At 43.0% G+C, this 27,833-nt stretch overlaps 1 protein-coding gene across 7 annotated transcripts in view; it reads left to right on the top strand.

The window, feature by feature from the left end:
- SYNE1 (spectrin repeat containing nuclear envelope protein 1) overlaps window positions 1–27,833 on the top strand; it is a gene marked incomplete at its 5' end in the record, with an annotated part of 433,140 nt that overhangs the window by 160,722 nt on the left and 244,585 nt on the right. For all 7 annotated transcript variants that reach the window (XM_080941779.1, XM_080941780.1, XM_080941776.1 and 4 more), the window contains 14 exons: window positions 1,222–1,388; window positions 2,014–2,167; window positions 4,886–5,514; window positions 8,343–8,522; window positions 11,405–11,555; window positions 11,927–12,085; window positions 13,617–13,799; window positions 15,380–15,481; window positions 17,470–17,673; window positions 18,277–18,484; window positions 19,729–19,841; window positions 21,460–21,665; window positions 22,250–22,405; window positions 26,810–27,101. In XM_080941779.1, coding sequence (XP_080797905.1) covers window positions 1,222–1,388; window positions 2,014–2,167; window positions 4,886–5,514; window positions 8,343–8,522; window positions 11,405–11,555; window positions 11,927–12,085; window positions 13,617–13,799; window positions 15,380–15,481; window positions 17,470–17,673; window positions 18,277–18,484; window positions 19,729–19,841; window positions 21,460–21,665; window positions 22,250–22,405; window positions 26,810–27,101 — 2,904 coding nt within the window. The remainder of the gene's footprint in view (window positions 1–1,221; window positions 1,389–2,013; window positions 2,168–4,885; window positions 5,515–8,342; window positions 8,523–11,404; window positions 11,556–11,926; window positions 12,086–13,616; window positions 13,800–15,379; window positions 15,482–17,469; window positions 17,674–18,276; window positions 18,485–19,728; window positions 19,842–21,459; window positions 21,666–22,249; window positions 22,406–26,809; window positions 27,102–27,833) is intronic.

Here is a 27,833-nt window from a genome sequence, read left to right as displayed (position 1 = left end):
TTTTTCCTAAAAGTCTTACCCAGGAGGCCTTTTGCATCTGAATCTACTGCCCACCTTCTGCTCTTTGTCTCCTTGACTTTGGAAGGATTCTGCGCCTCCAATCTTTTCCTCCTCTAACTTGTGAAGCTTGAATGTCTTCATCTTCCCTAAAGATCTTTTCAAGAAAGCCTAGGCCAGCCCTGATGGTGAAGGGGCTCACAGCTCAGTTTGGTTCTTTCCTATGTGTGGAAAGGTGGTTTCAGAAAGAGAGGCACAGATTCAGTCTCTGATTTTGGGATGCCTGTGTTTGTCTCTTTGTTCATACTTCTGTCCCTTCAATGAAGCAAAGGATATGACCTGGGTACCTGCTGTGAGTCAGGAACCACTTCGGACAATGAAGCTGTAAACATGAACAAGTTTTGGTCTCTGTCACAGGGACTGAACACTGCAGTGTTAGCCAAGTCCCCTCTGAACTGTGGCCTGACAACATTGCTCACACCCTTCTTGCCTTTTGGACATGCTTCCCAGGTGTCTTTTCTCAGAATTCCCCATAGCGTTGAGTCCCACTTCGCCTGCGAATCTTCCTTGTGATCGTGGGAGGGTACTCCATCCCTTCCTGCCTCTGCAGTATATTTTTGCATCCTGTGTGGGACCTTGAGGGGAAGCAAAAGAAACAGCTTAATGAGTCTTTACTACCATGAAATGTCATCTCACTTGTGACCATTTTAACTGTTGTCTTTGTCCTATCTCTCAGTAGTAAGAGCCAAAGAAAGGTTTTACGGTGACCTCAGAGAACCCAAGAAGGTCATTGCCTAATTCACCAAAAGTAAAAATAAAACTGATGCATTACATAGAAATAAAACAAACAGCTCTTAGGTTCTTTGGTCTGGCCTGATGATGTCTCTAAACAGCAACAGCATATTCCCAGTGCTTGGAATAACATCTTGACTTACACTAGACATACAGTAATCTCTTTTGCAGTAAAGTTTCCTTGATTCCCTTTGTCTACTCAATATGAGAGAATCTCCCAGCTCCAAATTTGCCTCAAGTTATACCCAGATACTGAAAAATGCTACAGGCCTTACTGTTATTTTTTAAATGTGTTAAAGATGATCTAGAGCCAATGATAAAACCAAGCAACAACAAGTTTCTCTCATCTTCTTTTGTGAGAATGCAAAGCCAGCCTCCAGCCTCTGGATCAGTCCCGTTAGATTGAGGCCTGTCTTGTATTCTGTTCTTCAGGCCCTGCAAAATGAAGTTGTGTCCCAGGCCTCCCTCTACAGCAGTCTCCTGCAGCTGAAGGAAGCCCTGTTCTCAGTGGCCTCCAGAGAGGACGTGGCGATGATGAAACTACAGTTGGAACAGCTGGATGACCGCTGGGGAGAATTACCACAGATAATCAGCAAAAGGTCAGTTCCTCACGAAGGGGCTTCTAATAATGCCCCTTTGACTACAAGGGTAAACGGTGTGTTTTGTTTGAACTCACTTCATGTGGCTTTTCGAAGACCAATTCTGAGAGAGGTGGAAACTACTTTATCTGTCATATTTGAATCCAGGGTATTACCTCAGAAGTGGTGTGAAAACACACCAAGGACTTCTCTAAGCTAATAAATTACATCTGGCCATCACCCTTAGTGCAGGCAGTGGGGAGGTACAGGGATTCAGGGTGCTTCTGGAAACTGGGCAAGGAAGTAAGAGGCTTAGACTGGAACTGGGTGGGGACAGGATATAGGAAGAGGTACCACGCTGAATGTGGTGATGATGTTGTTGGAGCAGTGTGCACAGCTCAGATGTGCTTGATGGGTGACTTGGTGGGAAAGCCCGGAGGAGGGACAAGCCATCAGAGCAGACAGTGGTTCAGTGAGACCAGAAAAAGCATGAGAAGGGCAGCGCATGGGGCTTTGAGTGTTCTCAGAGGTCTGGCTTGTCTGTGTATAACTGTTTCACTTCGCCCAGGAAATAAGCTTCTTCCCACAAAGTACAGCAGGGACCACTCTGTTCATGGCCATTGAAAAACCCGTCTCTCCCCAACAGGATGCACTTTCTCCAGTCCGTGCTGGCTGAGCACATGCAGTTTGATGAACTGCTGTTTTCCTTCTCCGTCTGGATTAAACGGTTCCTCAGTGAATTGCAAACGACTTCAGAGATCAATTTAAGGGACCATCAAGTGGCTCTTACTCGGCACAAGGTAAACATGGATCCTCTCAAGATGGAAAATAGATATATTCAGAAAAGAGAGTCTGTCGACCTCCGGTGACCTGGATAGATCTTGTCTGCTCAACCTGGGATCTGAGAACCTGAAAGAATGGGGCGGACTACAGTCTGATGCTGTAGACAGCCTTGCTTCAATTTCAGAGAACTTTTATACATGAATGTAACAGAGAAAGCAGTGATCCAAGGAAGGCTGTGATCAGAAAAACATGGAAATGAGCATCAGTAAACTCATAGTAAATATTAACAGAGTAGCCCTTTTCCAGAACTTTCTAGGACAGTCAAATTTAAACATGATGGCCTCACATGTAGTATATTTCTCAGAAAGCAAGAAAGCAAGGTAGAAGGTGATTTCCAGATTCAGGGTACACTGTCCAGACTGGGTTCTAGTGCTATGATCTGTCATGCAACAAGAATAAACATGTCTTATCAACTGAATATAAATGTTTGTGCCAGGAGACATAAAGTCAGACCTAAAGACAACCTAGGGAACAAAATGCACCTGAGGTCAAAGACCCTCTGCCTTTTCACCTGGCTCTCACAGCTCTCCACACCCAAGACATCATCCTTTTGACTATGTTCTGACAAAAGCCTTTAGTTCAAAGGGATGCCACATTCAAATACATACATGACAGGAATGTAGATTTTTCTTATTTGTATGAAAGATGGCTTAATAATTGAATTTATGGATCCAGCCAACATGTTGGGCAGGTAACTTAAACAGATGAAAATCACTTCTGGTAAAGCTGGGTAACTCCAGCAAACAAACAAACAAACAAAATAAGCAAACAAAACCATCCTGTAATTTGTAGCACAAAATGCGAAGAATTTCCAGTTTTGAGTTTTCCATTTTGTTTTGGTCCAAAAACCAAAAGCAAATTCCCAGTGTTTGAAAGGCTCATAGTTTTTTCTGAAGTAACTATTTGGTGTGAAAGTAGCTGCAGATTCATGAATTATTACTGTTCCCCTTACTTGTAACCTATGAATAGTATCTACTAGAATACTATTAAAATTCAAAATTAGATATTGATCAAGCATTGGGATGCTAATGTTTCCTTATAGACTCTGTATAAAACACTTAATAGTTTCTGAGTGTCTATTCTATGCTGGCTTTATGCTGTCTCTAAGAAAGGAAAAAGCAAACCTCCAGTCTTAAAGTCAGCAGAGTTTTATATCTTAAAGCAATGATTCTCAACCTACAAGTCATGACCCCCTTTGGAAATCAAATGACCAAGGGTCACATATCAGATATCCTACATATCATATATTTACATTATGAGTCATAATAGTAGAAAATTACAGTTATGAAGTAACAACAAAAATAGTCTTATGGTTGGGGGTCACCACAACATGAGGAACTGTATTAAAGGGTTGCAGAGTTAGAAGGTTGAGAACCATTGGCTTAGAGGAAGGCACTGGCTGAAACCCGTGGTACTCCAAAGAGGCTGAGAGAGAGAGAGGTGCTGCTTTCTGATTAACTCTATTTCAAAGGGATGGGTCTTAGGTTATTCAGTGACCAGAAACAAAGGCTTTCAGAAGACAAATATCTCAAAGGGGCAGAGAGACTGGACCTACTTGAGCAGGTTTTCAAGAGGAAAGTCTCCTAAGGACAAAGGAGGGGTCTGGAGTGAGAAGCGATTTAATTGCTCGACTGGGGGACTATCTAAAGGAATCATGGTCAGGATTAAAACACTAATGGTTTCTCTATGGTGGAAGCAATGTTAACATTGACAGCAAACTTCTGCTGGATTTTAACTATGGTTTGTTGTGAGCTGGTCAAAATCCTACACAGTTGCCTCAAGTAAAACACAGATGTGAAAATAATTAAGTCAGAGTTATATGCTATATGGCACACATAGCTGAGCATAATGGGAACACTCATGAATGTTTACAAAAGCTCCTTCACTATGGATAGCTTAAAGACATTTTATTTATTTTTAATTATGTATGCATGTGTGCATGTATGTGAGTTGATAAATGCAGTTGCCCACAGAAGCCGGAAAAGGGCCTGGGATCTACTGGAGATGGAGCCACAGAAAACTGTGAGTCACATTTAACCGCTGAGCCATCTCTCCGGCATCTGTGGGTGACTTCCAATTGCTAAGCTAGAAGCTGAGGAAAGGGCCTGGTTAGTAAAATGCCGCACAAATACAAGAGCCAGAGTTTGAGCTCCAATATCACGTGAAACACTCAGGGAGACGTGGTGGGTAGTATGTGTTCATAGTCCTAACTCTGGAACGGCAGGGAAAACTTGATCACTGAGGTATGCTAGCCAGCCCGTCTTACCAGATCAGACACCTTAAAGTTCATTGACCTTGAAAAGGAGAGCAATTGAAAGAGACACCCCTCATGTTGACCTCTTGCCTCCACGTGCATAAATGCACATATGCTTGCCAAGGCACACATGGGTTAGTGCATACCCATGCAAATACAACCAACCAACCAACTAACTAACTAACTAACTAACTAACTAACTAACTAACTAACCAACCAACCAACTAACTACTAACTAACCAACTAACTAACTACTAACTAATTAACTAACTACTAACTAACTTACTAACTAACTACTAACTAACTAGCTAAATGCTAGGCTATTCATTGACTGTGCTACCTATGGTGAGATCGCAAACCCTTTTGTTTATCCGTGATAACTGGAGTGTGTCTGAGATTGAGAGACTCTCTTCCCTTCCAGGACCACGCTGCAGAAATAGAGAAGAAACGAGGAGAAGTAGAGCGTCTTCAAGGTCACTTAGCACAGTTGAGGAGTCTGGGCAGAGCAGAGGACCTTCACCCGCTGCAGAGCAAGGCGGATGACTGCTTCCAACTCTTTGAAGAGGCTGGCCAGGTAGTGGAGAGGAGGAAGCTGGCTCTGGCTCGGCTAGAGGAATTCCTCCAGAGCCACGCCTCCGTGTCCGCTCTTCTCCACCAGCTCAGGCAGACAGTGGAAGCCACCAAAAGCATGAGTAAGAAGCAGTCTGACTCCCTCAAAAAGGACCTTCGTGATGCTATCCAAGACGTGAAAACATTAGAATCCAGTGCCATCGGTCTCGATGGCAACCTGACCAAAGCCCAATTCCACCTGAAAACTGGGAGCCCCCAGCAAAGGACTTCCTGCAGAGCCACCACCGACCAGCTCTCTTTAGAAGTAGAGAGGATCCAGAACCTTCTGGGAACCAAGCAGAGCGAGGCGGATGCCCTGGTGGTGTTGAAAGAAGCATTCCAGGAGCAGAAGGAAGAGCTGCTGGGAAGCATCGAAGACATTGAAGAGAGGACCGACCGGGAGCGGTTGAAAGAACCCACCCGCCAGGCCCTGCAGCACAGGTCAGAAACCCCAAACGGATGCTGGTCTCTGCTGCTACCTCTGAAATTCACTGTCCTGCAAAGCTTTAATGGTGCCCTATGTGGTCAGTTTGTCTTCTCTCTGCACTGTCTCTTTGTGTGTGTGTGTGTGTGTGTGTGTGTGTGTGTCTGTCTGTGTGTCTGTCTGTCTGTCTGTCTGTCTCTGTGTCTCTGGCTCTCTGTCTCTCACTCTTTCTCCTCCCCTTGAAGATAAATGTGACACTTGGGAATTATTAAAATCTCTTTGATTCCCTTAAGGTCCTCCCTAGGGACCGTGTATGGACACTCAGATCTTACCTACACAAGAGTCCGGACCTGCTATCCTCTCTTTTCCTACTATTGCAAGCAATCGCTTACTCTCAAGAATGCAGGCAGAAGGGTTGGAGAGATAATGGCTCAGCAGTTAAGACCACCTGCTGATCTTGCAGAGGAGTGGGGCTTGGTTTTTAGCACCCACATGATGCCACAGACCACCTATAACTCTAACTCCAGGTCAAGGGGATGCGATACCCCCTTCTGGCCTCTCTGGGCACCAGACATGCGCCAGATACACATACATCCAAGTGCTTACACATACACATAAAATAAAATAAATTAAAAAAACATAAGCAATGCAGGTAGTGATCTCTAGAAATGTGTGGTTCTGGTGATAAAGGTATCAGAGAATTCCTCCCTGAAGAGGGTGGTAACGAGTGCCTTGGTAAGGACCTGAACAGACTTATTGTTTGGGAGTGACAAATGGCAGAGGTAAGGCAAAGGGTGAATAGTTCTCCCTTGCAAAGAGTTCAGCAGAGAGCCAGGTAGTCACCCAAGGTCTGTGTTAATTCATGTCTCCGTCAGGGTTTCTATTCCTGCACAAGCGTCATGACCAAGAAGTAAGTTGGGGAGGAAAGGGTTTATTCAGCTTACACTTCCACATTGCTGTTCATCACCAAAGGGAGTCAGGACTGGAACTCAAGCAGGTCAGGAAGCAGGAGCTGATGCAGAGGACATGGAGGGATGTCACTTACTGGCTTGCTTCTCCTGGCTTGCTCAGCCTGCTTTCTTATAGAACCCAGGTCTACCAGCCCAGGGATGGCTCCACCCACAATGGGCTGGGCCCTCCCCCTTGATCACTAGTTGAGAAAATGCCTTACAGCTGGATCTCATGGAGTCATTTCCTCAACTGAGGATCCTTTCTCTGTGATAATTCCAGCTTGTGTCAAGTTAACACAAAACCAGCCAGTACAATTCATTTAAGGGGAAGTCAGTGAGCTTAGCAAAATGGTTCTCAGCAATGGCTTTTAACCCTTTGCCTGGAGGAAGCAGGAGGCAGGCAAGAAGCTTCTAAAAAAAATTGGGCTTTTCCAGGAGCATTCAAGGTTAAGACGAAAGAGCCAGGAACCAGCTCCCTTAGTAGACTTGGAAGTGATTTTCATTTGCTACTGTAACCTCCACTACAAACTTCTTTTACTTTGTGAATAAAACCTTGTCACTGTTGAAGGGATTGAAGCCAGCATCAGCCTTTGAAGGCAGAAAAACTCTGAAGTGTGCTTCCATGTGGGTCAATGTTTGATGTAGATTATCGTCTCTGCCAAGACAACTTTTGTGCAGCTCTAACCAGAACAAGCCAGGAAGGAAAACCAGGAATGTGGTCTCCGTCAGAACTACAGAAGACCCCTTATCATATCACTCAGCATAAATATCAGAGGAGTTTAAAAATAAATTAGTAAGAAGGAATAAGGTTTGAGAAAGTAAAACTAACCTTCTAAGTAAAGAGAGGAAATGTTTGTTGTAGCAAATCTAAGGAGTTACCAGGGGCATTATTAGTGGAAGACAGCATACCTCTCTTTGCTCAGGACAAGCAGACAGGGCAGTGTGTGTGTGTGTGTGTGTGTGTGTGTGTGTGTGTGTGTGTGTGTTGAGGATGGGTATTCTCAAACTGCTGCAAATGAAGGTCCAAGTTAGGCTGCAGAACCCTGATGGCCTCTCTAATCCACTAAAAAAGCCTTTCTGGGTTTATCCAGTCTTAGCTATATGGAAGCTTCCCTATACTTCTGTAAGCACTTCATACCTATGTGGTACGAACCTCTGCCTGCAGCCACTTTGGGAAAAGATGGGCTGGGGCACGGAGCACATGCATGTACTCTACAGCACAGCATCAGAATGCATGGGTGAGATGAGTCAGTGGCCTCCTGTATGGCCAAATATTATATGTGCACAGACACATATATTAGGGGACATAAAGTCAGGATTGCTCTCTCACAGCTATGTCTTATTAAAGGGAAGTAATTTGGGTTTTTCATAAAGCTTTAGTAGAGTTTTCTTTAATTTTAAATGAAACAACTGTTTCATTATGCTAAAGTATATTATGTATATACTTTATGAATATATAAAGTATATTATGTATATAAAGTATATTATTCTAAAGTATAATTATACATATATATGATATTAATATAATTATATATGGATCCCAGAGCTTAGGAAGATTTTCTATGGTAATGTAGAAAATAAAGGATTTACTTGCTTACCCTATAGTATTAGCCTTCTTTGAGAACTCTTGTACTGTAGAAAAACAGACAATATAAAATTTCAATGAAAGATTGAAAATAAGCAGTAAGGGTGATTTCCAACATTTTCTGAGAGGCAGTCATTGTGCACAATGACCTTAAATAACCTTGTTATCACTTGATACAGACTAGTTAGATCGTGTCGAAAGTTACCCTGGCTGTGTTAATATGTGCTTTGTGAGCTCGTGGAGTTAGAGAGAGGAAGAATTGGCCCATGGCTTCAGGAGATTGACACTAAACCAGCCTTTGAATTTACAGGTTAAGAGTGTTCAACCAGCTCGAGGATGAACTAAACTCCCATGAGCACGAACTTTCTTGGCTGAAAGACAAAGCAAAACAAATTGCCCAGAAGGATGTTGCCTTTGCGCCTGAAGTGGACAGGGAGATAAACCGCTTGGAGGCAACTTGGGACGACACCAAAAGACTAATTCATGAAAAGTGAGTTGGAAGCCTCTTGATTCTGCTGCCAAAGTTCCCTACTTGGTTCACGGTGCTGCTTTGAATTGCCTGTTGCTTTCTGAACATGTGATCAACAGTCAGATGGCTTTTTAGGGCCGTGGGTATTCCAGATCCTGCTGGGACCATCAAAACCTTAGTCCTTCGGAAATGCGATAAAGTTCTTCTCTTCGTGTGGTAAAGTTCATGTTTAAAACAAATTATAAGGGGGCTGGAGAGATGGCTCAGTGGTTAAGAGCACTGACTTCTCTTCCGGAGTTCAAGTCCCAGTAACCACATGGTGGCTCGCAGTAATGGGATCTGGCACCCTCTTCTGGTGACTCTGAAGGCAGCAACAGTGTACACAAATTCTTTTTAAAAATTTGTAAAAATAAGAGTGTCTAAAAGTAATTATTACCAGTCATTGCCAGATGCTATAATTAGAGTTTTCAACTTTACCTCTTTTGTTATATTACCTCTAATTAAGTTAGTTATATTTTCCATTCCTGTTGCCCATTTTACTTTAAGGTTCTCCTCTTTCTCCCTGTGGAATTCTATGGCAAATGCACTTGGTGGTCTCAGCTATTGAGTTTTACAATGTCAGTTTTCTCCCTCCCTCCATCTCCCCCCTCTCTCCCTTCCTCTCTCCCTTTCTCTCTCCCTCTCTCCATCTCTCTCGCTCCTCCTCCCTCCCTCTCTCTCCCTCCCTTCCTCCCTCCCTCTCTCCCTCTCTCTCCCTCCTTTCCTCCCCCCTCTCTCTTTCCCTTCCTCTCTCCCCCTCTCTCTCTCTTGCCAGGAATTGTCCTGGAACCCTTGGCCCACTTTGCATCTGTTCTTTTCTCTCTTTCCCCACACGTGTTTGCATATAATAGATGTTGTCATTGACCGTGAATAGTTCAGTTTTTAAATATGTAGCTGCAAATTCCATTGATTGGATAGACCATAGACAATAGTCACTTGGTGGTGGTCAAATGAAGTATTTCATATTGAATATCTATAAACATTCACACTCCTGATTTTTTTTTTTTTTTACCTAAGTGGAGCTGCTTGGTAAGCTTTTGCTTAAATGTATAAGAAACTGATAAGTAATTTCGATGAAGTATCTATTTGATGGAGTATCTATTTACATCAGGCAGGTGAAATCTCTAGAAGATATACATTGTTTCTTACTCTTACTACTGTCAAGTTTTTCACTTGGGATAGATTGATTGGTCACCTTCTAGCATATATATATATGCAGAGAGAGAGAGAGAGAGAGAGAGAGGGAGGGAGGGAGAGGTATCTCAGATTTTAATTTGTATTTGCCTTGTGATTAATGAAAACGGTGGTATCATTCTTTTTAGCTATCTGTATGTATCTTTTTTAATGAAATATTTACTGAAATTGGTGAGTCTTTTGTTTGGTTTGGTTTGCTTTGAGACAGAGTTTCTCTATGTAGCCATGGCTGTCCTGGATCTGGATCCATAGACCAGGCTGTCCTCAAACTCACAGACATTCCCTTGTCTCTGCCTCCAGGGGCATGACATAAAAGGGGTATCCTATCACCTCTCAGAAATCAGCTAGGGCTGGAGAGATGGCTCAGTGGTTAAGAGCACTGACTGCTCTTCCAGAGGTCCTGAGTTCAATTCCCAGCAACCACATGGTGGCTCACAGCCATCTGTAATGGGCATTGGATGTCCTCTTCTGGTGTGTCTGAAGATAGAGACAGTGTACGCACATAAAATAAATAAATCATTAAAAAAAAGAAATCAGCTAGTTTTAAAATTTGTTATCCTTGAGGTTTTTCTTAAAACTGTATAAACCTGGAGAGAATCTCTACATAGTTTTATAGGAAATTGGCCATTTGAAATGTTATGTGTTAAAAACAAATAGCCTAAAGTAGTCAGTAATTTTGTGAAAGGGTACATCTGGGAAGATAGCTCAGCAGGTAAAGTGTTGGCTGTCCAAGTATGAAGACTGAATTAAAGTACCAGCCCAGCACTCATATAAAACAGAAGGTTTGTCAGCAATCTCTGCACTGGGAGGTGGAGGCAGGAGGATTACTGAGGTTTGCTTTGGGTTCAGTGATGGAAGCTGATCCAAAAAAAAAAAAAAAAAAAAAATGTAGAGATGGATTGGGAAAATATCCAACGTTGACATCTGGCCTTCACAGACATGCACATATATATGTGCACATACACGTGCAGACAAAAACACATAGCTATCATCTTTTAATCTTTAAAAAGGAATTGTAGGACTTGCCTTTCCTGGGTCACTGATTGCTTAAGCTGAAGAAGAATTAAACAGAACAGGAGAAACATCAGGACTGAGAAATGAATTGCTCACTCATAGTCGATACATCTTTGATAATGTTGCATACGCTCTTCGATGGAGAGGCTCTCTTCTGTGAAGGATGCTGGAACATTTGGACACTCATTTGCACACATTCAAAGAAGGGAGCCTCAGACCTCTTCACATCACACACAAAGACCTTTGGAACAAAATTGGGAATGGCTCGTATCATGACCTTTAACATAGGTTTTTAACTTAACCATGTCGCCTAAACATTGTTTTGTTTGATCTGTTATTGGCTTCTTTCTCCCCACCTTCCCCTCTACTTATGACATCAATAAATAAATGAAAAAAATCAATAAATAAAGCAGCATGAAAAACCATTTTAAAACTTGAAATATTTGGGTGATGCTTATAGGACAGAGCCAGAGAGAAGACTGGATTTAAGTTAGGCAGTATTAACTAACAGCAGTATTGATGTCAGGGGCGAGACCATGGTTGGTTTTTGTGTCCATCTCTGAACACATCTGTGCAATGATATATTAGTTCCAATTCCAGGGAACCCATCCCTCTCCTGATTCGTAATAAGTGAGGTATTTCTTTAATCGTTACAGCCAGGGCCAGTGCTGTGGACTTATTGACTTGATCAGGGAATATCAGAACTTGAAGTCAGCAGTGTGTAAAGTTCTGGAGGATGCCAACAATGTCGTTGGGATGAGAGCTACCATAAAGGACCAAGAGGACCTTAAGTGGGCTTTTTCCAAGGTAAAAGACAAGTCCATTTACTTAAGTGATCTATTATGCTTGTGCAATGCCTTTTACTCTTCAAACAATCCTCTGCACAGGTGATCCTGTGTGTACACTTAGATGTAGCTAATTCTTGTTAACAGTTCAACTCCTTTTTCTAATACTAATATCCTAAAATTCTTTTAATTCAAGAAAATTATACATAAATACACATAATAAATGTCTTTATATGTGTATATCTACATGTGTGTATATGCGTATGCATACATATACATATATAATCATTAGTTTCTGCCTTAAGCAGAACAAATTACATGTCTTAGAGGCAAATGTTTTTAAACCCGTATCACTGGTTGTTTTACTAATTAAGAAAACATTTTTGTCCACAGCATGAAGCTATCAGGACTGAAATGAATTCTAAACAGAAAGAGTTGGATAGTTTTACTGGCAAAGGCAAACACTTGTTATCCGAGCTGAAAAAAATCCACAGCGGCGATTTCAGCCTGGTCAAGACAGACATGGAGAGCACCCTGGACAAATGGCTGGATGTAAGAGCGCCCCCTGGTGTCCGTGAGTGGCTTGACACAGACTCCTCCGTCAAACCTGCAGAGGATTTAACCAAATGTTGACATTTTAAGAGTCAACTCCAAAGTGAAGAAAAATAATGTTCACGTAGTAGTCAGAGATAGCAAAAAGCTACACGAATTAGTTTGACAAAGTCTACAGATTTCTGGAGTTCCATTTGACAAATTCAAGCATGACAAATTCAACATAAAATGGTTCTCTTCTCAAAATGCTGGAGTTGTGGATAAAAATTGGATAATTTATTCATATCTGATAGAAAATTAAATCACAACAAATAGCAATTTGTAGTACCGAGGCTGGCTGTAGTTTTGCAATTAAGAGCATTGGGCTTGTAGTTTAAAAGGTGTGTCTTTTAGTTTTTGAAAAAGCATTCATTAGCTTCATGGCCAGATGCTAAATATTTTTTTATATCATAGATATGCTGAAATCTAATTAATGCCTATTCCTACATTACAACATTATGAATAAAAGTTGTGATGACATTTTTGAGAATTTTGGAATTTTGGTTTAAAAACACAAAAATATGAAAGAAAGTGATTATAAGAATGTGCTTTTGTTTTAATCACAGGGGTGGGATATGGGGCAGCTTCTGTCTGCAGCAGCTGACTATGATTTGCCTCGTGCTCTGGCAGAAGTGTGGTTTTGCCAGAGGCAGATAGCTTCTGCAACTGTGTAACATTTGGAATTCTGGGAACTTTTTAGAGGGTATAAAAATGCTAGGGCCCTGAGAGTCGGGGTTGGTTGCAGTTTGATAGTAGTCATGGTTGGAGAAGAAATAAGAAATTCGATTCAGGGATCTCTTTCCTCTCTCCTCTCAACCCTTTTTTCCCTACTCCTATCTAGTGTAAGGAGGTTGAAAGGGTGGAAAAGGAGGAGAGAAAGGTACAAGAAAGAAGAACCCACAAAGAAGCAAAGACCAGCTACATAGAGTGCTGATTTGAAAACCAGCACAGGGCTGGGGAGATGGCTCTGAAGTCAAGAGCATTGGCTGCCTTGGAGGAAGGCCCAGGCTTGATTCCCAGCAACCACACAGAAGCTCACAGCCATCTGTAACCTTATTCCCAGGGGATTTGGTCCCCTGTTCTGACCTTTGCAGGCACGGCACACATGTGACCATATACGTACAAACAGGCAAAACACCCACACACATAAAATAAGTTTAAAAAATAAACCAAATAAAATAGATGCAATGCCACCCCACAGAGACCTCATTCCCGTAGACTCTTACGAAGTGTGTGACATGTCTGTGCATCCTGAAGTGCCCTTTGTCATTAGTCACGCACTTACAAATAAAAAGTGAATGTTTCATTGCAAACAACCCTCCCATCGATGGATAGTCTGAGTGATAGCATTTAAGGTGCACTAATTAATATACAATGGTTATTTTAAGACATCCTCTGTCAGAATATAATTCGTCTTCTCAGGAAAGCATGGGGGGGATGAGTATCCCAGAAACTCATATTTTGAGGACCTGCACCCTATTTTCTTTCCCAGGTATCAGAAAGAATTGACGAGAACATGGACCGGCTGAGACTGAGCCTGTCCGTCTGGGATGACGTCCTTTCGAGTAAAGATGAGATTGAAGGGTGGTCCAACAGCTCCCTCCCACAGCTGGCGGAAAACATCAGCAACTTAAGCAACAGTCTCAGAGCTGAAGAATTCCTGAAAGAACTGGAGGTAACGGTCAATGTGTACGTGTAGAGGTTGGGGCACATCATTTTACAGGATGAAGAAAAAATGGATTCAGTCCCCAGCACCAACATAACCTCTCACAAACATTTGTGCCCGCAGTTCCTGGGGCCTAAGTACTTTCTCTAGCATGCATGGATACTAAACACGCATACACTGCACAAACATACAAGCAGGCAGAACACTCAAATATATTTTAAAAAGCGTAATTATAAACAAACTTACAGTTAAATAGATTCTATTGAAAACAAAATCAATGAATGGTCAAACTTTATCGTCTTTGCCAGGTGTGACTGTGGACCAAACCTATAATCATGGCCCTTGAGAGGCTGAGACAGAGAGGTGGTTCCCAGTTTGAGGCTAGCTTAGTCACATAGCAGGACCAGGTCTCAAAAGCATCATCATTTATTAATACTTATCATACACAGTAACATGCTCTAAGCCTTTGGATTCATGGCGTCTGTTACAGCTGCAGCAGACACCAGGCATGCCATGAAATGCTGTACCGTTCTGTTCTGCAGTGCGCTGAATGGCTTCACAGACACTGTGACATCATGCTCAGAGCCCCCAGTAGTAGTAAATACGGCAGCATGGTTTTTAGTCGGACAGGAAGTTCCCAAATCAGCCTTCTTTTGCCTTCCCGCCTGCAGAAACTGCTGCCTGTGTCCCTCAGACCCTTATTCAGTGTGGCAGGGTTGATTCTTTCCGAGACGGGCTTTTTGTTGCTGACCATTTGACATACCAGTCAGTAAACCAGTGTGCTGGGGCCAACCTAGTGCATGGCCCTAGTCTTCCTACTGCTGGGCCTTTCTTCCCACCCTACCCGAAATGAGTGTAGCTCAGTAGGGGAGTTCTCTAACTGCCCCACTGTTTCTGTAAAAGGCCACCAGGCCTGACAGTGAGTTGCTTTCTGATCTCAGGCTGTTGGAAACTGTGTTCCCAGAGCACTAAGTTATGTTTTATCAAGCTGAGGGGACTCTTTAATTAAGTTTTTCTTTGCCACTCAGAACTGTCCAGTCTATGAGTATCTTTGCTCAGTAATGACTCTTGGTTTGGCCTCCCTTTGTGTGTTCACAAATGGGAGGTAGCCTATCGGATGTCAAAATTATTTCTGGTTCAACATCCTGTAAATAGCCATTTGAAGTGTGTCTTCTGGGTACTGCTGACAGTATTTTTATAGCTGGGCAGTCCTGATGCATTTGTATAGCATGCTTCTGTAAGACTTCAACATTGCCATGGTGACTGGTAATAACACCGCTAATGAAGAAATAACAGCCTAGTGGACATCCTTACTGACTCAACACTTTTGGTCGCTGCTTCATTTTTTCCAGGGGATCTTTATTTCCAATAAAAGAGGGTGGGAAGAAAGAAAGTCCCACATATCCCCTCTTATTCAGAGTGAACTTAAATGGTAACATTTTCCACACTTGTGAAAAAAGGAGAAGAGATTTTCTAAAGACTGCTTAACTTAACGCTTGTATCCTGACAGCTCTCAGTATGAGAGGCCAACCGCAGTCAGTCTGTCTTTGGGTCAGTGATGGCTTTGCCCTGTGTCTTTGCTTTCATAGTCTGGAGTTAAAAGCAAAGCCTTAAAATTGGAAGAACTGCATTCCAAAATCAGCAATCTCAAAGAACTAACGAAAAATCCAGAGACACCAACAGAACTTCAGGTGAGTGTGAAGCCAGAAAACTTTTCTAATAAATACCACATAACAGCCAATCTCTTACATCCTACAAGGTGTGTGTGTGTGTGTGTGTGTGTGTGTGTGTGTGTGTGTGTGTCACCATAATTCCTGGCAAACATGGATTATTTTTTTTATATATGGGGGTTAAACATTAACATCGGTAGAACTCAGTGTGCCAATATTTATGGTACATTTACAATTCAAGCATTATGATGTTATTATAAGAGGAGTTTTCTTTTCCTCATTGAATTCTGGGTGCAGTATCAGCCTGACTGTTTCTTGGTACATTTTATGTTTAGACCCCCCCCTTTAATAAATATGTCATCTTACTGTGTTAATTTATTTAGCAACATGGCCTGGGGACAGGGTCAGGACTGCCAATGTCCCTTCATAGCCATGTAGATGATCCCAGTCCCAAGAACTTTGAGGCAGGTCGGGGAGGAGGGCTGGGTTGGCCAGGGAACCTGGGCTACTCTAGTGTCTGAACCTTAGATGCACCCAATGTGGTAAGACCCACTGTGGCTGACTGACTCACTAGCTCCTAGCTGACATCTCTGGGGTACCTTTACCTATTTGGGGTGAAGAGGTAATGGTCATACATGGATTGGTCTCTCTTCTTGTACCATTGTCATTGACTTCTGTTTGTTTGACCAGCCATGCTTGGCCCTGATCTCAAACATGTATAGGAATGTTGGACATGTCACCTGAAGCACATAAAATGACATTCCTATTCACATCTGGGATGAACGGGGACGGTGACCACAGTCACATATGTTTGGAACGTCAGCCACAGCACTTAGAGTACAGCATAATTTGTCCCTTGCAGCTGGCGGCCACCAGACTCTGGTTTCTAAACCCTGCCAGGCAGGCTGGCTGGCTGACATCTGATGTGTTTGCCGAAGAGTAAGGCTTGTGTGGGTGGTCAACATCTCAGCAGCGGTTGTGGGGGGCTTGGAGGAGGGGAAGTGTGTACCAGCATGTGGGCTCAACCCAAAAGGTATGGTTGAAGAGAGAGACCACCCTGAGAGTCCACAGTGGGAGGACAGCTGGTTTGTCTAAGAAGGCTTTCTCGGGGATGAACCCAGAGATGCCTTGGGCTGAGAGAGGAGGAAGTAAAGAGGCAGAAGAGAGTGTGCGCTACCCACAGACCATGAGAATCAGGGGCTGTGAGAGGTAGCTCACACTCATCCAGGAGTCTTCCATTCAGAATGCCTCTCCCACCTCCCGCCCCTCCCCTCCAGGCCTGTGGAATTTCCAGCCATGTGCCAAGCAGGGATAGAAGCACAGAGGAAAGCAAGTAGTAAAGATTAAAGATGCTCTCAGCTCCTTGCTCAAAGCTGCTCTGAGCTAGGGGTTTAAAGAAAAAAAAAACAACAAACCTTTATGTTTGCAGGTTTTTCTAAATAGCACAAATCTTTGAGTTGTAGGGTTAAAGTCATTTTTAAGTTTAGAGAACTTATAAGTCACTTTATTAACTCAGGGTCCACACTCCCCCCCCCACACACACACAAAGAGTCAACTTTCGTGACATAACTCCTCCCAGGAGTAGAAAATAAACAGCCTGACTGCACGTCTTACAGGATGAAATTGCTTCACCATTAAATCCTGTGGTGGGTTTCCTCCAATCAGAGTCAGATCCAGGCAGGTCCATGTATATCTTTTTTGTGGAGAATTAGCCACAGACTTTTGGTCCAGCTTTTTCTTGACGATGTGATCTCTTCCCTGGGACCTCCATCAAAACCACACTCTATCCGAGAGAAGGGTTAGCTGCAAGTCTGTTCTTCCCCTTTATTCAATATGTTTGGCAGCCCACACTCCCTGGCTTTCCGTCCTGGGAAAAGCTATTAGTATTGGAGAAACTTCCATGGTGATCCTCATGTGTTCTTGATGGAGTTACTCATAAACAGAATTCCTAACCGGTGAGTGTGCTTTTGGTCCTCCCAGATTTTCACGAAATTGAGCTTTATATTTAGTTTATAGAAGCAGACTTAAGGCAGAAACTGGAACACGCCAAAGAAGTCGCCGAGGAAGCAAAGGGAACCCTGAAGGATTTCACGGCTCAGAGAACCCAAGTGGAGAGGTTTGTCAAGGACATCACAGCGTGGTTGACCAATGTGGAGGAATCGCTGACCAGATGTGCCCAACCAGAGACTTGTGAAGGGCTGAAGAAGGTCAAGGTAGGTCAAAAACTACTTTCATTGTCTCTGCCTGAAGTCTCTCTCTCCCTCTCTCCCTCTCTCCCTTTCTCCCTCTCTCCCTCTCTCTCTTCAGCCCTCCCTCCCTCTCTCCCTCCCTTCCTCTCCCCTCTCTCTCACTCTTTCTCCCTCTCTCTCTGTATGGAGGCATGCACATGTGTACACAATCACATACATGCACATACATGTATGTAAGCTATTGAGTGCATTTAGTATTGATCATGCATACACACATTTAGGACTGACCACCTAAGACTGGATAACCTATATGGGAGCCCGTCCCCAGAGAAGATTGATTCTCCCTCTCTTAGCAGCCATTGACTTCCTGTAGCTCTTTGTTAACTGGTATTGTCCTTGTACATATCTTGTTTAGGTGACCTCAGTGATAAGATTTTATAGGCCCAGATCCTTATCATATATAGAAGGTGCTTTTGACTCTAACCTACAAGTACACAGAACTGAGGAGATTTCAATATTACTGATTTCAGATCTTAAAAATCATACCAGGTGAAATAGTTACAGTATTTCCCTTGAATGTGGGGAGCACCCTTCACAGTATACTCACAGTGTACTCTCATCACATAGGATATACGAAAGGAACTTCACAGTCAACAAAACAACATCATCTCCACCCAAGAAGTTCTCAACAGTCTGTGCCGGAAGTACCACTCGGTGGAGTTGGAGAGCCTGGGCCAGGCAATGACTGGACTAATAAAGAAACATGAAGCCACAAGCCAGCTGTGCTCCCAAACCCAGGCCAGCATACTGGACTCTCTGGAAAAACACTTCAGTGGTAAGCTGGAGGACTTTTAGTATGAATCATCTGTTTATGAGAAGGGGTTTGGACCAAATGCTGCTCAGAAACTGGCAGCAGAGGGTTGAATAAAACTTTTAGTCAAATTAACGTTTCAAGAGATTTGCTAGGAGATTTGGGTAGTAAAGGTTCCGATACAGATGCTTTAACCTTTTGGAGAATGTCCCCTCTCTCTGTGGGAGAAAACGAATCTAGCCATTTTGATGATTCTGAATTATATCTGGCTTTTCTACCTAGGAGCTTACCCATGTGAAGAGCTACCTCCATTTAAGTGGTCAGGAACTGCTACCCAAATAGCTCAAGACGCTTTTTTTATGCTAGGATGAATTGTTGCTATACACATGGGTGCTAGAAGAAGTCATAGCAACAGCAACCATATGGCCCAGAGACCTCTAGCTCCCCATTTGTGTCTCTGAGAAGCTGTCCCCACTCTGATGTGGGAACGTCATTGGTCCATCTTTTCTAAGTCGGTGTAGTAAAGAAAGTGGGTCCTGCTCAGGTCCTAAAAAAGTCATTTCTTTTGGGCTGTGGGAGGGGCTCCTTGGTAATTAGCTTGCTGTCCAAGCATGAAGAGCTGAGTATGGACCCCCCTGCTCCCTATAAAAAGCAGACTCGGGTGACACACGTCTGCTTTCTTAGTTCTGTGGAGAAAGAGATGGATGGGTCCCTTGTGGCTCACTAGACAAATAGTCTAGCCAAATATATGAACTCCAGGTTTACTGAGGGACTCAGTCACAAAATAAAATAAAATAAAATAAAATAAAATAAAATAAAATAACTTGTTGGAGAGAAACAGAGGAAGATGCCTACTGTAGCCTTTTGACCTCCACACACAACCACACATATGCATAAGCTTGTGCACACATACACACACACACAATGCACACACACATGACCATATGCACACATATCTTTAACACCCCTGAGCGAATTTCTCCTGGGATTCTTATAAACTCTTTCCAAAACAAAGGAAAATAAGTGAGATCAAGCATTCCTGGTGCTCTATTACTTTTTAGTCTCTTTGAGGTAACTTCTCCATTCCACCATAAATATTCATGGATTGTAGACCACACTATAACATTTTCTATATTATTGGGTTTTTTGGAGTATTTTTTAAAAAGCAGGAAGAAAAGGGTTAGAATAATGAAATAATTCACTGCAACTGTCCTAGGAGCTCACTCAGCATTTTTGATTCATTTATTCATTTTTTAAATTTCCAAAAGGTTCTATGGAAGAATTCCAAGAATGGTTTTTAGGAGCAAAAGCAGCAGCCAGAGAATCTTCTAATCTAACTGGTGACAGCCAAGTTCTCGAAGCCAGGCTCCACAGTCTTCAGGTATGGGTGCCAATATCCTTACATGGATGCTGTGGTGCTGTGGTCCTGATGTGGATACTATAATACTGATATAGATGCTGTGTTACTGGTATGTGTTGCTAGTATGAGTGCCATGTTGCTGATATGAATGCTGTGATGCTGTGGTGCTGATGTGGATACTATAATACTGATACAGATGCTGTGTTACTGATATGTGTTTCTGATATGGATGTTGTGATGCTGATGATGCCCCTTTTTACCCCAAATGCATTCACTGCCTTGTGCCAGACTCAGACTGTCTGTTTGCCTGAATCTTATTATTTTGGTTCATCTTTTCTTCTTCCCATGGTGGAATTGGGCTGTTGAGTCAGAAGGGGTTAGGCAGCAAGAAAAGTCCTGGAGAAAACAAAAGCAAGCTGGAAAGTGTCTAAATCCCTCTCTTCTTTGTGTTGAACCCACTGACTATTCTTTAAAGTTGCTCTAAATGAAACTTAATTTTAATTTTTTGTAGCAACCAAACCATTAGTACTTTCTACCACTATTGAGAAACTTCTAGGTGTTGTTTTTGTTTTTAAGAATTTTAAAGGAAAATCATACCTTGTATCTCCTATCTTCCTAACTTGGTGTCTAAGTTTAGAAAAATAATGGAAATTACAGGTTATTGGGGATTTATTGACTAAGGAAAAATATATGCATCTAGGAAAGAGGCTACTATAAAGATGAGATTTCAGCAAAATAGATTTAAGTGAGGTTTTAGCTACTTTTTTTGTAGTAGCTTATCTGAATGTCACACATTATATTGTAAAACCAATGTTTATTTTTTAAATAATACACATCATGGTGGTGTAAGCCTGTGATACCAGTACTCAAGTTGTTGACACAGAGAGCTTTAGGTTTAAGCCAGCCTATACTCCATAACCCCTCCCCCCAATTCTCTGTTAAGGTACATGAGAATTATATGGCCCATTGGATGATGAAATACTGTTAATAAATCAACATATTGAGAGTCAAGTTATTGTTTTATTCACAGGGATGGTTATGGAAGAGGGATGATAAATTTGGACTTGGGATTATCCTCTACTTTGTAGAATTCCACACAGAAATATCATGGTGATAATTGAAGGGACATTCTGGAATTCAAGGGAGACATGACTAGCATTTAATCCTGGCTTTCCCTTGTTTTGTGGAACGCCAAGCACAGATCTACCAAAGAAGAGGTACATCCAAACAAAGGAAGGCCCTATCCTGAGGACTGGACTTTGTGTAGCGTAGATAGGAGAGGAAGAGGAAGATAAAGAATAGCTGTCTGGATACAGAACTGTTACACCATCCACATGCAGAGATGGGGGCTGGACATAGGATGCTGTGACATTAACAATAAGAAAGCATTGAGAATAGAACCCTGATGAGAATCTACTCTTATCTTGTTTTCAATTTCTCCTCATTTCCAATTGTTCTCCTGTCATGCGTTGCCTCAATTAGGAGCCCTGATTTTATCCAACTGAATGCATCCCTCTCAACCTAGCCTTGTTAGACCTATTCCCTCTAACTAGGCCTTGTTTCCCCCTTTATTGTCTCAGCTCAGCATTGTGATGAAGAACCCTGTTTATTACAGTGGCTATATTCCCTTGACTTCCAGGGTGTCCTGGACTCACTCAGTGATGGGCAGAGCAAGCTGGATGCGGTGACTCAGGAAGGACAAACTTTGTACGCACATCTGCCCAAGCAGATTGTTAGCAGCATCCAGGAGCAAATCACAAAAGCCAATGAAGACTTCCAAGCTTTCCTGAAGCAGTGCCTTAAGGATAAGCAGGCTCTCCAGGACTGTGTTTCAGAGCTGGGGAGGTAGGTTGCTGTGACAAATGCGGGTTTCACTGCACACAGAAGGGCTTTTCAAATACTTGGTGGGGGCAAGTCATATGAAGACACTAGCATTTGAACTGTGAATTAAAATGATAACGGATGTTGACTTGCCTGAAGCTCCAGGCTAATTCTAATAAAATAATCGATGACTGCTTCTGAAGGTCTCCTTTGGCTTTATTTCTTATGCAGAAAAAATAAAGCCAAGGAGTCATATCCTCTGGTAATTACAAATGACCGGGCTGTATGCTACGTCGGACATACGTTGGCAACTCAGGGTATTAAAAATCAATATCTTTCCCATTGTATTTATTTCTGTTGGGATAATCTTGGTAGGGAAAAAGCTATCGAATTTCCTGGATTAAGATTCCAATCAGGTGCACATAAACACAGGTGCACATAAACACATGCACACATCTCAGACTCTTTAGAGAAGCTTCTTGTCGAATTCTCTTTATGAGTTAAAAATTTATGAGGCTTCAATTGCTGCGAAGAAGTTGGAGTAACCTCACTGGTTGGACAGGAATAGACATACTGAGAGTTTTCTAAGATGCCGTTCTTTTTTTTAGCTTTGAGGACCAGCACAGAAAACTGAACTTATGGATCCATGAAATGGAGGAAAGGTTAAACACAGAAAACCTGGGGGAGAGTAAACAGCATATTTCCGAGAAGAAAAATGAAGTCCATAAAGTCGAGATGTTTCTGGGAGAACTTCTGGCTGCCAGGTATGGTGCAGAAGCAGAGAGGGTTGTTGATTTTCCCATCTATCTAGGACCTAATTGCTTGGTTCTTGGCTGATTTTACTAGTTGCTTCTTGGGAGTGGTTTCTTCTGTTACTGAATATATCTCAACTATGGGGCTGCATTCCTTATGGCAATGTGGTAGTCTGCAAGAAGCATGGGCCTAGTTTCCTCTTCCTTTGTTCAAGAAGTTCAGCTGCTCCCTCTCTAACTTAGTTTTTGCTCTTAAAGATTTATTTAAAACACTTCACTTAAGTTGGGTGGGGTGGCACATGCCTTTAACACCAGCACTCAGGGGGCAGAAGCAGGTGGATCTCCATGAGTTCAAGGACAGGCTAGTCTACAGAGAGAGTTCTTCCCTTCCCTTTCTGGAATTACCTTGTATTCATTACCAACAGAAGAAGCTGACATAATTAAAGAAAGCTACAAAATCACACTGAGAAGAATACAGCTAGGACACCCCCATGCCCCATACATGTCTTCACACAGTGGAGGTTCCATCCCTATTCTGTTCACTCACCTGTACAATATCATCAGGTCTGCCTCTGTGGCAAGGTCAAGGGCTCTCCGGTGAATGCAGCTTGGTCTAGAATGTGGGCTCCTTACTGAGTGCCCAAAGGCCAATGCTTGTCTGTGAAGCAGGACACAACATAGCCCACCCGCTTAATCAAACGAACCACTGAAATCATAGTCTGAGTAAAAACTGCCGAATCCATACCATAGTCCTTCTCCACGTCCACCGAGTCCTCTCTATGGTCCAATGTGCCAGTCCTCTTGTCTTAAAGAAAAATTTTTGCAAACAAATGCTCAGCAGAATTCATGTCATGACTAAAATCACCCCATAGTAACTGGAGCTTCGTCTAGGACCCCAGCAGAGATCAAGACCCAAGAGCATCCGATCACATGAAATGGGTGTTACTTTATCTAATCTGCTGGTACCCTCCCCAGTTTGGACCGGCTTTCCAATCACTTACAAGGGAGATGCTACACAAGAGCACGGAAGTAGCTGCTGTGCTGTTGATCAGGAGGTAAAGAAGAGGAATCTATGTGTGTTCAGTATAGACAGAATTATTTAAAATACAGACTCAGTGCATTGATGCTGGAATCTGCAGATGGGGAACCCAAGGATAAGGTGCCCACGGATAAGTACTTGTTGGCACTCCCGTTTGCTAACTATTGAGAGAGTTCCTGGCATGCTTCGGTTCTGTCTCTGGGCATCTTTCAGAGACTTCAGTTCTTGCCACCATTCCATTCCAGTTGTCCGGAGGCGGGGTGTGGGGTGGGGGATAGAAACATTTTGATGAAATAAAGGAGAACAATCACATCGTTTTAAATAACTTCCTCAAAATTAAACTGTATTTTGCTTTCCAAATCTTGACTCTTGTCCAGATACAACGTAACAGAATCAAACTCACACCGGCTTTTCTTCTGTAGACGTCTTGAGTCCTTGACTTCATTTCTTCACAGGCAGCTGTTCACATTTGTCACTTTCTTCTGAGGTCACTATTCTGATAACTGTACAGGAGGAAATGGCCCATCACCAAATTCATTGTCTCTTTGTACCTTTCATTGTCCCCTGTCCCCGAGTGTGCATAATTATGGATGTATGGGGTAGCCAGAATATAACCTTGGCTCTAGTTCTTCAGACAAAGTTCACCTAATTGTTTAGGGAGCTCTCTCACCAGCCTGCAGCTCTTCAAGGCTATCTGCCTACTGAGTCCTAGAGATACCATTTATCTGTCTCCACCTCCCAGCACCAGGATCTTAAGGGTGCATACACCAGGCCTGGCTCTCATTGATTGTCCAATAATTGTAATATTTATCGGCACATGATTATTGAAGTGTCAGCATTTGGTATTCTAAGATCAGATGCTAAGTGACCTCCAGTGTTTGGCTTGGGTCTTTCCTTACAAAATGGCCACTTCCAGAAGCAGCAGAAAGGTCCTCACATGGTTCTCATGCTTCCTCACCTACTTCTTTGGTTGTTTTGTTGTGTTTTATTTTGTTTTGGAGTCTCACTATGTAGACCAAGCTGGCCTCCAGATGACTGTCTGCCTCAGTCTACCAAATTCTGGGATTATGGGTATACACTCCCACATTGACACAAGCCACCCTGATGCTTCTTCCATGTGTGCACTTGCTCCTCCCAACCATCTGGGCACTTTCTGTCATAAAGTACCAGCTCTTCAAAGATTGGAGGAGTACACCTCGTAGAAAAGGCATAAAGACCCAAGACTCAGGAATATCTACCATCCATTGAGCAGATCATTTTGTATTAGCAGAGAAATATCTTATGTTGATTATTATGCAATTCATAACAGGTATACTGTGTCCTGTAACTCACATTCCTGCTCACTAAGCAGATTGGTTACAAATGTCTTAGTGTCTTGCAGAGGAGAAGCCATGTTGGATAACTGTATCTCAGAGAGGTTCAAAAGATGCTATTTGCACAGGAGTTGCTCAGAAACAGCCAGAGCTGTAGGTGCACATTATACTCTTTTTCTAGTATGTTCAACATGTATGAGTGTGTGTGTGTGTGTGTGTGTGTGTGTGTGGTTTATGTATGTCTACACTTAAGCATGTAGAGACCAGAGGTCAGCAATGAGTACCTACAGAAGTTATTTTCCCCTTTTAGTTTTAGAGATAAGATCTCTTCTAGGCTAACTGGCCAGAAAGCTAGAGGACCCATATGCCTCTGCCTCCCCAGCACTGGGATTACAGGCACGTGTCAGCATGTCCAGAGTTTTATATGCATTCTGTGGAATCTCCTCATGCATATATGATGAACACTTTTGTAAACTGAGCCTCCAGTTCTGACACAAGAGAGCTCATTCCTGCCAAGCACGCAGACTTTTCCCTGACAAATGTAAAATCCCCAGAAAGTTCAGGCTCCCTTGACTGGTGTTTTCTAGGCCTTTGAATTAAAGGGGAACGAACAGGCAATGGGCAAAAGGTACAAAATCCCCACCTGTGAGGAATTGTTTGTTGTTTTGCTCTTAGTTGAAAGCACATGGGTGCAGCTAAAAATAGAACACTTCTTTTAAGATCCCTAAGAAAATTATCTTAAATGTTCCCACCATAGAAAATATGTGATTTGGTGAGATGGGGGACACAGTAACCAGCTTGACTCGGGCCACTACACATTGTGTTCATACGCCAGAGTATCACTTTGTAAACCACACATTAACACAGCTACAAATTGTTGCTTTCTAATTAAAAGGGGGGAAAAAGCAGCTGGCTAAGTTGCACTGATTCCTCAAAGCATTAAAACCAAGCCAAACAGGGGCTGAGAAAATTTTTCCTGGGGACCCAATTAACAGAGCTCCAAAGCATGAGCTATGTTCAAGTACTCAGTGTTCAAGGTACAGCAAACTCATTGGATTCTACCATGACATTTGAAGACAACTTCCCCCCACTGTTGTCTCTGCCTAGCATTGTGTTATGTCTTGGGAATGCAGACAGATACAGGCACCCTATCTTCTAGACAATCACAGCCTGCAGGTGAGACGTGTGTAATAGATCAGGGAGTAAGACAGACATGGAGCAAAGGGACAGGAGTCTTGTACACATCTCCTGCCCGTCACTGATTGCTGTGGATACTGCCTAGGGAGGGAATGCCTGTGTTGAGTTGTGAAGAGGCAGCTCAGAAAGTAACAGGCAAGTGGAATTGTCATGAAGGAGAGATGCCAACTTTGCTAATTACTTGTTTTGTTGCTGAGACAAAATACCCCACAGAGGAGACTTGGAGAAGGAAGGCTTGAGTCTGGCTTAATGTCGGAGGAGATGTAGTTTATCATGGTGGGAAAGGTATGGTGGCAGTGGCGGGGACTAGGCAAGGCCAGCCCTCCTGTCACACTGAATCAAAAGTCAGGAAGCACAGAATGAACAGAAAGTAGAGTCAGGCTGCAAAATGTCAAATGACATTTCCCTCCAGTGTGACATATTCCCTCCAGCAAGGCTCCACCTCCCCAAACTTCCCACACATCACCAGCTGCTGGGAACTAAGTGACCAAATCCTTGAGCCAATGGGGTCACACTTTACATTTGAACCATAACATTCATGGGGAACATGGGAGCTTTTCATAGTTAGGCTCTCAAACAGGAATGGAAGGATGCTCAGGATGAGCTGAACTCCTTTCTGGACTGAACTCCTAGAGAGATGTAGACTCTGCCCCTGGGATGGAGAAGGAGATATGGCAGAAATAGATTCATATTCCCTGACAGGTGTTGACCAAGAAGGCAAGGAGACAGCCTGGTCCCCAACATCTTAATGTTAAAGTTATATCAGCCATGAGCTCTTGTCTGGTTCCTGATCCAACATCAACAGTCATTTTTCATTCCCTTGGACCCAGAATCCTGGAACTAAAAAAAGAAATTCTGTTTGTCCAGAGAGTCCCTTGACAAGCTCTCCCAGAGAGGGCAGCTTCTCAGCGAAGAAAGCCATGGTGCAGGGAAGGGGGGCCGCCGGAGCACCCAGCTCCTCACCAGCTACCAGAACCTTCTCAGAATAACCAAGGAGAGGCTGCGCAGCTGTCAGCTGGCCCTCCAGGAGCACGAGGCTCTAGAAGAAGCCACACAGAGCATGTGGTCCCGGATGAAGGATGTGCAAGACAGGTTGGCCTGTGCCAAGAGCACTCTTGGGAACAAGGAGACATTGGAGGGGCGATTGTCACAGATCCAGGTATGTGCAGCCCACAGCTGCTGCCCATTGCTCTGGTTCCATGCACAGATCTAGAAGTGGACTCAGTCATCTGGGAAGTGTCCAATGAAATGTGGGAGATGGGGGGAATGGATAAAACACTCAGGGAAACTGTTATTTCTTCTTTTGGGGAAAGGAATGTTTTTGTTTTAGGAGCTTTAGTGGGTTTTTTGTTTGTTTGTTTGTTTTTGATTTTTTTGTTTTTGATTTTTTTGTTTTTGCTTGTTTGTTAGTTTCATGAAGTACTTAACCAGCAGAGTCCACTAAATACTTTATTACAAGTACTATGAACATCGCTGGGAATATGGGGACAGTGCTTAGTGCCTGTGTCCCCAGAGGTCAGAGACCAGCGCGTGAATTGTTAGTGCCAAGCATAGGTCTGGGCTGTGAATGGAGTGACAGGTGCTCTTTGTAAACACAAGGTAGGCAAACTTCTGGTGGATGTGACCTCGAGCAGTGGGCATCAACCTGGCAATGAAGGGAGAGGTTACCTTCTCTGAAGATGTTACCTTCGTTGCCTAAATTATTTTTTGCGACTGAAATCAGTCAACAAAAATGTAATGGTTGGCTAGTGGCCCAGAGTTTCCCAGGAATTTAAGCTGGTCTTTGGACCCCACGTTTCTCATATCCAGCTTGTATTAGTCCAGCCTGTTGTCTATGTAAATGTAGTGTGCTTTCATTTTATGATGTAATATTCCCACCCCAGTTATCTTG

Source organism: Micromys minutus (assembly GCF_963924665.1).
Source record: "Micromys minutus genome assembly, chromosome: 30".
In the NCBI taxonomy this organism is placed as follows: domain Eukaryota; kingdom Metazoa; phylum Chordata; class Mammalia; order Rodentia; family Muridae; genus Micromys; species Micromys minutus.
The sequence above is the reverse complement of the archived record's forward strand: the minus strand, read 5'-3'. Positions and strand labels throughout refer to the sequence as shown.